Genomic DNA, 12,093 nt, shown 5'->3' on the forward strand with positions numbered 1-12,093 from the left:
GAAAGAATCTTCCAGCTGCGCCTCAGACCCTTCTGATGATTGTCACTAGCATCGTCCCTCCAGCTGGAAGGGTGAAGAGCTCCATTCTCACCTTAACCTTAGCCCTAACCTGGAAATGCACATGGTAAGCACCTGGCGTCACAGGTGGGGTTGTCCAGTGTCACTGGGCAGGTAGATAGGGAAGTCTGCGAATAGGTATAAACCACAGACCAACAAACCGTGAAGGCTGCAAAAGCTCCAGGGGACCCTTCCCAAATGCACCTAGTCTGTCCTTTATACAGCAGCTTCTGAACTGCCGACCACACCGCCTTGCTGAAACATTGTCTGCCCTGGGCTTCCATGACAACCGTCTCCCGATTTTCCTCCGACTCTCTGGTCCCTTCTCATCAGTCTTCCCTGAAGGAACACTCTGTCCTCTTCTCACTTTGGTTTTTCATTCCAGGGTTGCTGGTTTTCAACGTGGGGTTCCCACACCTGCAGCGGCATCACCTGGGAACGTGTTAAGAATGTAATTTCTCAGGCCCCCATTCAAGAGCTACAGAATCAGAAACTCTGCGGGTGGAACTCGGAGATCTGTGTTTGCATAAGCCCCCTGGCCGGGGATTCTGACACAGGGTCAGGTTGGAGCAGCACTGCCTCAGGCCACTTCCCCAGGCCTAGGGCTCCCAGCGTCTCACAACACAGGGGCCCCCCGGTTTTACACCCCTAATCTAGAACTCGTCTCTGAACAACCATGTTTCTAAATGCCTACTTAAATTAACACTGCCCCCTGAAAGACTCAATGGCACCCCTCGCACTCAAAATGCCAACCAAACTCTCAATTTTGCTTCCGGAACCTGATGCAGTTTCGAATCTCCTTCTCGGTGAGGGTGGCCAGGTCTCTCCTTCCTCCCCTCCCCTCTCCCATCCGCCCGCCCCGCATATCCAATTCTTCCCACCTCTCTTTCCTTCTCCCCAGGAGGCCAAGCGTTGACAACAATGCAGCCCATTGGCAGAGAAATTTCTGGGTACTTGGACATCCAGAGAACTAAAAAGGTAAACACTAAATACAGTTCCTTTTTAAAGCAAACCTCTGCTTGAGTTTCTGCAGTTCACCAAAAATCGATGAGCCCCACGGTGTCCCAGGTACCCTGCTTGGGTCAAATGATGCTGACAGCCTCTCTCTGTCTGTCCTTCCTCCCTCTCTGGTTCCCCTCTGCTTCCAAAACAAACTCGTTTTCACATTCAAAGATATATGCTCCCAATGCATATATTAATGTACCTATTGATTTTCCTGTTGCCAGTCATTATCAAGATTTATTAATCTCCCTGGCTCCCCACTGATTGAAGAAAGCAGTATTCCCAGTGGTCAATCAATCCTGATAGACTCCATGACAACGAGTCAATATCTATTTATTATGTGATTTATGGGCTTAATTATCTTAAACATGATCAGGCAGGGACAAAGCAGAAGTTGAGCAGTGCCCAGCCAACTGGAATCAGGCTGGGAATGCATTAGACTGAACCCTAAGGCTGGCAAATTCCTGGAGCAGTGAATACACTGATCCAACACTTTCTCCTCCCTGCCCACTCAGGGACCCCGGAGTCTGCCACCAGGGGAGAGAGGGAAAGGGACAAATGCCAAGGTTTCAACTAGCACCTGCTGCCGACTCAACAAGTCACAAGCCAGGCAGTTTTGTTGGTCCTGACCATGAAAGTGTCCCAGAGGTAGGCCAGCCTTTGTCCCCACCAGGGGAAGGGGCCTGGCAGTGGAGGGTTCTAAGACATTAAAAAAAAAAAAAAAAAAAAAGTGACGGACTTCGGTATGGATGAAATGGGAAAGAGAATGGGAGGATGATTTGATACGGATTTTGCTTGAGTCCGTCTTGGGTTCAAATCCTGCCCCTTCCTAGCTTTATGACCTCAGGCATAATGCTTTGCCTCTCTGTGTCCTTGTCTAGAAATGGAGAGTTGACTGGCACCCATTTCTGAGGGCTGCAAAAATGACTGAAAACGCAGAAAACCCCGCGTTTCCACACAGGTTAATCAGATCGCAGGGAAGCAGCTTGTAATGAGCATGTGGCCTCTCCCCAGGGACCCATCCGTAGGCTCCTGCATCTCTGCTCGGCCACCGCCTGCCAGCTCTGCTGAGGAGCCAGCCCTGCGGTTGCTGGAACACATGGCAGGGGCCCGATGTTGCCCACACTCGCCTTCAAAGTGTGGCCGTGCTGCCGGCTATCTTTAGCTTGGGGAACAGTGAAAGCTCTTGAAAAATGTCTTCCTTCCCCGAGGCCAGCCAGCTCTCTGCGGCTCTCCCCGTAGGGAGCCGCGCCAAGCACCTCCTAGAGCCCCAGCCATGCAGGCCTGCTTTGGCTCCCAGTGATGTCCGACGAGGGTCAACACCAGCTGCCCACACTGCTCCTGGAGGAGGCAAACCCAGCAACCACCCTGCCGCAAGGTCTCCGGAGAGAAGGGGCCGCCTCCAAGTGGGATTTCTAAAATGCAAACCAGGCTGGATCCCGTCTCTGGGTAAATTCCTTAGCTTGGCTCACAGAGTCCCTTGAGACTGTCTCCAGCTTCCTAGCTCTTGCTGTTCCCTGGGTGGAGCCTGAAGTCCAGCTCATGACTCCCACCTACAGCCCCAGGTCCTGATACCTCCCACTTTTGCCCTTTGAATAGGGTGCTCCTTTTATCAGGAATGCCAATACTTTCTTATCCATCTGGCCAGTTCTTTGGTTGAATAAGGGACCGGTTCTGGGTCCCACAGCCACCTCTGATCCTATTGCAGAGACTGACACAGTCTGAGCATCACTCAGTTACTGGCCTGTCTGTGAACTCTGTGGGGGCAGAGGCTGCCCTTCCCCCCCAGGACCTTGCCCACGATGAACATTTGGGGCGAACACCTCAAAACCACGCAGCCTCTTCATTGTATTATCATTTACATCATGTGATGGACCCCTTTTTTATTTTCATCCCCGTTAATTCTCCCACATCCCATAGCCACCCTCCAACCGGTTTGTGCTACGTCTCACAGAGGCCCCACTCATTTCTCAGTGATTCTAACAGCACCACTCGCTGGTGGCTGCTACACTCGCCTTGAGGAGCAGGCTGTGCTCATGTGTGTGAATGGGTTTCTGAAAACTTTTATTCATCTATTCAATGAGTATTTAAGAAGGACCTAATATTTTAGGGGCTGGGGATACAGAAGTGAGTCAAACAGCTGAGGTTCCTGCTTTCCTGGGGATTATGTTGAGTGGGGGAGGGAATGTGGGGAAGAGAGACAAGAAGTGAACAAATTGAGGAACAAAAGAATTGTCACCTTACGGTGAGAAGTGCCCCAATGAAAATAAAACAGTGACGTGATGGGAGGGACCGCTGGGCAGTGGGAGCCACTGTGGACTAGCTTCATAATTCCATGCTCTTCTGGTTACTGCTGCTGCCCAGCCTGTTCCTTCTCAGTCCCCTCTGCTGGTGGCCCTTCCCCACCAGGCCACCCAGTGCTGGAGGTGCCCCAGGCTCCGTCCTCAGGTGACCCCCCCCCCAATCTTCCCTGGATAATCTCAGCTTCCATGGAAGCCCACAGCTTCAATCACCACTTCTATGCAGATGACTCACACATGGGCTATTTCCAGCCCCAACCTTTTATATGAGCGTGAGACCAGCATATCCAGCTCCTTACTCAACATCTCCTCCTGGATGGCTTGAAGTTTAAAGAGGTTAAGTGATCTGGCCAAGGTGCATGCCAGGAGCTGGGACACAAATCAGAGTCGTCAAGTCCTCGTGTCATTTGATATTCCAATAAGCACAGACACCTGCTGTTTGTAGTGCCGAGGGCACCTGAGAGGAAATATACTACATACTTCTCCTAATTGCTGCTATCGTGATCATTATTGCCGTCATCACTGTTGTCAGCATGTCATCATTATGACTGCAGCAACTAGGAGACACAAGGTACTGAGCACCTCCAGTTACAGAAGGTATTAAGCTATAGCCTTTCTATATAAGCTCTTTAATTCTTATTCCTACCTTGCAAGAGAGATCAATGTTATCCCTATTCTATAGATGAGGAAAATGAGGCAAACAAGAGTGAGGAAATGTGCAACAGACTTACATTTTTATAAAGGGAGTGTTCATACATAGTAAAACAGCGAGTCACAAAACAGGGCTGCTTGATGAATCACCCTCAACAGGCGAGAAGAGATATCCACAATGTTTGTGTGTCTCAGAACTGTGAGCTCTTCACCAAAACCAACATTGCTTTCCTCCAAGGAACACAGTGAGCTATTTCTCTGCCTCCCTTGAGGTCAAGTGTGGTCAATGGAACATGCCAGCCCAGGACATGAGAAAGGAATGATGTGTAGCACTTCTAAGCATGGCTCACAGAAACCTCCCACATGCCCTTCCATGTTCTTTATTCTTTCCCCAGCTAGAAGCAGAGAATTCTGAGCCTTGGGTCACTCCAAAGGATAATATTGGTCTTGGATCCCTCCACACATGAAGAAAAGCCACCTACAATCCAGAAACACTCATCTTAGACTGTTACATGAGCCAGAAACGAACTTCTATTGTGTTAAGCCACTTAATGGTTTTAGGCTTATTTGTTACAGCAGCTGCCATTAGCCTGACACATACAAACTGTGAGTTTGCATATACAGTACATATGCCCTAACTGAATGGCTTCGAGTGGTTCTGTGACTTTAAGATACCAATGTATACGAAACCATTTTTACCATAGGCTAATTGATTTAAACAAGAGTTAAGTGCTTAGGGCATGTCATCGACAATATAATGAAAGGGCCTTGACTGAAACAACATTATCTGAGGACCTGCTATATATTAAGGAAACTTTCTGGAAGGATACACAACAAAATGTAAATGTGAGTCTCTCTGGCTGGAAACATTACGGGTGAATTTCACTTTCTTCTTTTTGCTGGTCTGCACTTTCAATAACAAACGAATTATCACTTGTGTTGTTAAGATATGAAAGTTATTTTTTAAGTGATGACAGATGTCACACAGGCTACTTTGGAATTGTTTGAGAGTCAAGGAAAGCGGTGTCCAGTGGCAAAGCCTTTACCAAGTCCTCTGCCAGTCATACGATCATTTACCAACAGGCATAAGCGATGTACATGAGATGATGCTAATAATAATAATGATAATGATGCAGCACATTTATAGCCCTTCCTTCACAAAAGTCCCGGACGCTTTACATTCCAGCACAATTAAAGGCAGCCACAGACAAAAAACCTTTTCAGCTGCGCTTTATAAAGGGAAAGCAATTCAGCTTTTTGAACATAAAAGGAAGCCGATTCCACTGGATGACGGGGGAACGCAATCTTCGTGCGCTCAGGCCCCCCAAGTCTTGTATGTTATATTTAGGACAATCAAACGGGCCTGACGGAGGAATAATCAGAAAGACCGCAAGTACAGAGTTACAGAAAAAGCAAGTCGCGATCTCCATCGGGCATCGGGTTACGGCCAAAGGCCGGGCCCTCCATTTGCCAGTCTGTCAAATACAGCAGCTTGGCGTTATTATATTTGAAAGCCTGAAAAAGAGGAACTGATTTGGAGTTGGAAATAAATAATCTATTGAACAGCTCCTGATATTTACCAGATTTAAAATGGTGTGCAGATGAGGCCCTATGGGATTTCATTACTGCCGTGCCTCCGGGAGACGGGCGGGGGCTGGGTCGCATGCATGCGGGCAAGAGAGTCAACCCCACATGACTGTGACGTTGTATTCTCGCTCAGGCACTGGGCCAACGGATAGGTGGCACTTCCGAGAACAGCGGGGAAATCCTGTCCTTCCTTCCTTCTCTTTCCTGGGGCGCACAGCCCAGGTCCCTCTCTCATAACAAGGTGTTGATGTTACCCCTAACGTCCTGCTCACTCCTACTCCCTGAACCATCAGGCCCCTTGCCTGAAGCCAAACACAGGTGTAAATGCCATCTCATGGCCAGGACGCCCCAGAGCCCCATGTCCCCCTCTGTACCCGTCAGGGCCGGCTTGGCTGATGCTGTCCCTGCTCCCCAGCAGATGAGTTCTGGCGCGCCGAACCAACTCGCCAAGTGCAAGAGGAGGCCACAGCCCAGCCCTGGGGATGCCTCCGGAGCGGGTGAGCAGCTCCAGTTTAAAATCTCTCACTGGAGCCCCACTGCATTGGGATCATCTGCATGCCTTTATCTGCACATAAGAGGCCTTTCCTGCCACTCTGCTGTCTCCCCTGGCTTCCTTCCGGTCCTCAGACACGCCCATCTCGTTCCCACCTCAGGGCCTTTGCACCTGCTGTGCCCCTGCCTGGACTGCTCTTTCTCTGCCTCTTTGCAAGGCCATCTCCTGCGCAGCAATGGGGGAAGGAGGAAAGATGCTTTCATTCGACTCTATCTCCACTGGCTTTCGAATTCCATTTGGAGTTTTTAAAATGAGCTATTGTGCAGACTGTCAATAGTTTTGCTATCTTGTAATGACCCAATCGTAAAACGATTTAGCAAGCCTGCTAATTGCATTTGGGGCTATAGCAGTTGGGTAACTAGTTGGTGATTACTCATTTCCCAAGAGCCCTACACATTGCATTACAAGGAAGCTAATCTTAGAAAATACTTGTTAACTTCGATGATAATTACTAAGTAATTGGCTAGAACATGCCACTGTGAATTTATCCAGAATGTGCCAGGTGATTATCTGGTCGTATGTTCCCTGTAAAATAAATCCAGAGGCCAAAAACGGTTCCAGTTGGTTGGCTACCATCCAACCGTGGACCTCTGCCAGCCAACTGCACGAATGCAAGTGATTAATCAAATTATTCAAATATTTGGTTTCAAGCTGAACATTCAGATAGGAAACCTGGATGGCCAACAAGTGGATGGTGCTAAATGGGAAAGAGGGGTGCACAGAGCCCCCCAAGATAAATATATAACGATACAGTAATATGGAATGAATGCCATTTCTTTGGGGGCTCATCTGGCTTCTTCGCACAAAATATCAAAACACTTCAGAGACCAATTATATGTCCCAAAGCTGCAGAGCCTTTATCGGGTGCCAGGAAAAGGCTGTGCTATTTGTGAGATTCGCAGGCAGTTATGGTGCTTGGGGGTGGGGGGGCTCATAGTTTTGTACGTAATAGAAAAGGGCCCACAAACACAGCTGGCTTGTAGGGTGGAGAGACACACTTTCATAATGGCCATTTATTTTTCAAGGATGGCTGTTGACTGAACCCATCTATTTCCAATTAGCCAGCCCTAGGAAAAGGGGGAGAGAGGCTTGGGTACCCAGGTTCCACTGATGACTCTGAAAAAGTTGGAGGGCAGGAGGCACTTGGAAAGGCCAGGCAGAGGAGGAAAGACAATGGATATCAAATTTCTAATTTGAGGATGTAAAAAGAGGGATTAGATTAGCAGGCCAGAAGGTGGGGAACTGACCAGGGAAAAAGGGGAGCAGACCAGAGGGAGTAGGGGGCAAAAGTAAAGGGCTACTGACTGCCTGCTCGTGAAGATGCTGCACCCTGGATAAGAAAGGCAGCTGAGGGTCTGGTGTTGATAGGTTGTGAAAATGGCCACGGATGTCTCTGCATCCATGTCCTTGCAATGTGATGTGGCAAATTCTCCCATCCAGACGGAGAGTCTGTTTCTCCATGCCTTGAATGGAGCTTGATCACGTTGCTTGCTTTGGCCAATGAACATTAGCCAATGCAATATAAACAGAGATGTGAAAGGCACTTGTCCATTAGGGCTTGACCTCTTGCTGTACTTGGAGTACTGAGACCACTATGGGAATGAGCCTGAGTCTGCCTGTTGGGGAATGAGAAACCACATGGAAGAGAACCATGGCACCCCAGCTGACTGTCTGCCAACCCGGAGGGCATCCAATACTGACCAGCCCCCAGTCTCACCTGTCAGCTGACCACGCACACATCCAAGAGCCCAGAGACTGAGCCTGGCTCAGTACAGAACTGTCCGCAGAATAGGGAGAAACTATGAAGTACTGGGGTAGTTTGTTACTCAGCAAAAGCTTACTGATACACTCTCCTAATCAGAACTGCTCAGCTCCTCAGTATTACCTGGACTGATTATTTGAGAGCCCCTTCTGTCCTGGGAAGAGTTGAGAACCACAATTTTTATACTAGTTTCAGGAGAGTTGAAGGGCCACACCTAAATCTCCAATGCTGTACAAACACTTACCATTTGACACATGGGTTCCAGTCAACCCACCATCTGCATGATCAATGGTGACAGACAGTCACACACCTTCTACCAATCACCAAGGTCTTATAAATGGACTCAAGGAGGCTTTGTATCATAAAGGAATGGGCCAAGGGCATACCAGTGCTCCCCCAAGCCCACAGCTCCTGCTACGGCACCTGCCAAGATGTGAGGCTTGTGTATTTGAGATCTCGTTGCTTGATTACGGGAAGGAGAGGGCTCCGAACTGACCTCAGGCATTACAGGCTGTACCCAGCATGCCACTGCTGCGGCCAGTCCAAGTGCAATCAGGGAGCAGACACCAGAGTTTAAAAACTCACCAAAGGATCGTTCCACAACTGTTCAACCAAAACCAAACCTATTTTTTTCAATGCCCCATGTCACTGGGCAAGGCTGCAGAGAGCAAGTCCAAGGACATTCCCATCCCCTGACATTTTCCTAGTGTCAGCTCTCTACTAACGCCCTCTTCTGTGTGGCTACAGACCACGGACCTGGACACTGGAAACAACAATGGGAAGGCCCTGCACGTGTACTCTGATGCTGTCACGAGAGCCAGAACCATCGCCATCAGCAGCTTATCCCAGGGGTTGGCAAACTAGGATCCGTGGGCCAAATCCAGGCCGTGGCCCGGTTTTGCAAATGAAGTTTTATTGGCACACAGTCACGTACATCCATTTACATCGTGTCTGTGGCTGCATTCATGCTACAGCGGCAGAGCTCAGTAGTGGCTACAACAACTGAAAATATTTAGGACTGGGTCCTTCAGAGAAAAAGCTTGCAGACCCCTGAGTTAGTCTAATCCATTCAAGTTACAGGTGGAGAAAGTCAGTCTCAGAGATGCGGCTTCACAAATTCTGGGAGCACAGGGGATCTAGAACCAATTTGTAGACACCCCATGCCGTGCCCTACCAACGAATTTGAGCATTAAGAGTATTTTCTGGAATCACAAACCTTAAAACTACAAAAACTGAATGGTAGAGGGAGATAGAGATGCTCTATTCACTAGAACGCTGAGTTAAGCAGAATCCGCACTTCTCAACTGTCCTGGAAGCCGGGCTTTGGGACGGACTCCGTGGGTGGGGAGCCCAGGTGGGACTGACCTGGTGATGATGGCCAGGTGGGGCGGGCTCATGCAGGCGCCCATGAAAAGCACCACGTTCTCATGCCGCGTCTGCCTGTAGGCCATCACCTCCCGCTTGAAGGCCTTTAGCTGCTCCTCGTTGTCCCTCTCGATGTCAATCAACCGGATGGCCACCTCCCCGTGCCAGCGGCCATGGTACACCTGCCCAAAGCGGCCCTTTCCGATGAGCTCGCCGATCTCCAGCTGCTCGAAGGGGATGTCCCACTCCTGCAGGAAGATGCTGGTCTGGCTGGCCTTGCGCGGGAAGCTCCGGGCTGACAGGAGGGACAGGTTCATCTCCTCGAAGTCGTCCTCCGACTCCTCGGCCTCATCGTGGCCCTCTTCGTTCTGCGGCCGGAGGCGGACAGAGGTCACCACTGTTCCTGTGTGGTCCCACCTTCCCACGGGGTCTGGACACATCTCTGTGCCTTTTCACTGGTGTGTACATCTACCTCTGGATTCACCCACATTTCTCTCTGTCTGTCTACAATCATATACAACGAAGGAGTTGAAAGGGAGGTTATACTAATTCAGCTCTTGTGCTAAGATGAAACTGAGGCTCAGAGAGGAGAATTGCTAGGGGGACCACCCCTTCCGGGTTCCTGGGGTTTTCCTGGTTTGGGCACCTTGGATAACCCACTGGGTCTGAGCAAAGGAGGACGGTTGGGCACCCTGGGAGGTACCTCGTTCTAGGTCACACAGCCAGGCAGTGAGAGACTCAGGGCTCTCAACTCCTACTGCTCGACGGCCGCCTGTTCTACCATGATGTTTTGATTTGTCTATTTATGCACACGTGATAAAGATGGCAGGCTAAAACCTGGGTACAGCATGTGACAACCCTCCACAGGGAGTGCCTTTCGCCTCCCTCGGGAAATTTGGAATTGACGAATGCGAAGCTGGGAGAGGTCAGAGACCTGTGTTCCTATTTCTGTGCAGCTGGAGGCCAGGAGGTACGGGAGTGAGAGGTTGATGGAACGGGCTTAGGAGTCAGACCCAATGTGCTGGAATCTGGCCTGTGTGACCTTGGGCAAGTCACTTTTCTCCTCTGAGTCCTTCTCTCTTTATCGCAAAGCAAGGGGGGATGGGGGTGCAATAAAATCTGCCCTGGCCGCACTGTGCGGTTCTCAAGGAGATGAAGACCTGATAAGTTCTTCACACAGATTGACCCCCTACATGAAATATGCGCTGAGGTGGCTGAGAAGAGGAAGGTTCCTGGGCCCCCCTCTAGACCCACTGAATCTGAGTAGCAGCAGGCCAGGGCCAGGAATCTGCATTTTTATCCACAAGACTCCGGCACACTCAGGCATGACCACCACAATTGTTAAATGCTCAAAGTCTAGGGATCGGCCTTGCCAGCGTGGGGCCTGGGGGGTGCCCTGTCCCTGAAACTTTTGCCAGAACGTGGGAATGGCAGGTGCCTGAGCCCATGGGGAGTCCCAGGGACCTGGGGCCTGACCAGACATCCTCAGAAGGTGGCCCTTGGCTGGGTGCAGGTCATCCTGACCCCGAAGCTGTCCCCAGCAGCACACTCAGGAGAAATGACACAGAAAACATCGGCACCTCCCAGTATCACTTGTCACCTACCACAGCGGTTTCGGAAAAGGACCTGATTTTCCTCTGGCAAGTCTGACTATTCCTTTCAGTTCAGGACCCACCAGTACAGCTGAGGGGCCGGGACTCCATGTGCTCACCCAAGACGCTGCATTTATTCCTCTAGGGGCGCTGGCAGTGGGGGAAAGCTCCAGAATGTACTCAACACCCCGCCAAGCCCAGTGTCCGGGAGGCCTCCATCTTTTCCCATGTATTCTTTTTTTTTTTTTTTTTTTTTTTTTTTGATTTAATGTGTTTTATTGATTAAAATATTACATTTGTGCCAATTTCCCTTCCCTCTGCTCCCCTCCACCCGGTGGCCCCCCTCCCTCCAGTTGTCCCCCCCTTTTAGATTATGTCCATTAGTTGTGCATACAGTTCCTCCCAACCTCTCTCCGTCTATTCCATTCCCTCCTACCTTGATCCCCAATTCCTATATCATCTCCCTCCCTTTCCCCATTCCCCCTCCCTGTTGACCTCCCCCCAATATGCTTCCCGTACCCACAGTTCCTTTTCCACTCTCGTTGCCTATTTAGTTTGCCTTTGTTTCATCTCCCTAGCTTCTGTTTTTTAAACCAGTCCCTTTAACATCTCATATAACAGTGGTTTGTATTCTTGCAAGGCAGTGGGGCACAGACCCCCTGGGGACTTATCCGGCCCTGAGCTGGTTTTTCAACTAACTATGCAAATCACTTGCCACCTTCCGCAGGAGTGGCTTTTCCATGATGCACTCCATGTAACAGCCCATTAGGCTCGGTGCCGGGAGGGGTCACCGCTTGCTACTTGTCCCGGAGCTAGAACATCCGACACTCAGGGCCCCCCGCGTCCCCACATGCCCCCCGCCCTCTGCGTCATCGACGCCATCCCTTGGCGGAGCTCTGGGAAGCCCCGAGAATAGGTTGCGCCACTGATCTCCAGTCCTCACCTCTGAGGTTGGCTCCACTTCAATTTGAAGTAATGGATTTCCTTCCAAGCTTTAAAGAAAGAAAAATAAGTGTGACCTTCAGGGGCAAAGGTAGATCCACGTATCAACTTTATCCTTGTATGAGGAGCCCTGAAATGAGAAGTCCTTGCCACCAAGCCATTATCTCGAATTTCACTTCAATGTTGATGTCTGAAATAATCCATACATACCCTCGCCATAGAAGTGCAGTGTACATGGACACTGTTTTGAATAAATTTTTCCTGGGCTGCTCGGGGCTCATT

General features: G+C 50.0%; 1 protein-coding gene across 2 annotated transcripts in view; it reads right to left on the reverse strand.

Annotated features, from left to right (window-relative positions):
- The window catches only part of KSR2 (kinase suppressor of ras 2), a 271,920-nt gene that overhangs the window by 31,227 nt on the left and 228,600 nt on the right, over positions 1-12,093 (reverse strand). For both annotated transcript variants that reach the window (XM_090290536.1, XM_090290537.1), the window contains exons 13-14: positions 11,813-11,861; positions 9,278-9,645 (exon numbers count right to left, since the gene is read on the reverse strand). In XM_090290536.1, coding sequence (XP_090146662.1) covers positions 9,278-9,645; positions 11,813-11,861 — 417 coding nt within the window. The remainder of the gene's footprint in view (positions 1-9,277; positions 9,646-11,812; positions 11,862-12,093) is intronic.

The sequence above is a fragment of the Furipterus horrens genome, unplaced genomic scaffold, assembly GCF_987537825.1.
Source record: "Furipterus horrens unplaced genomic scaffold, mFurHor1.1.pri manual_scaffold_11, whole genome shotgun sequence".
In the NCBI taxonomy this organism is placed as follows: domain Eukaryota; kingdom Metazoa; phylum Chordata; class Mammalia; order Chiroptera; family Furipteridae; genus Furipterus; species Furipterus horrens.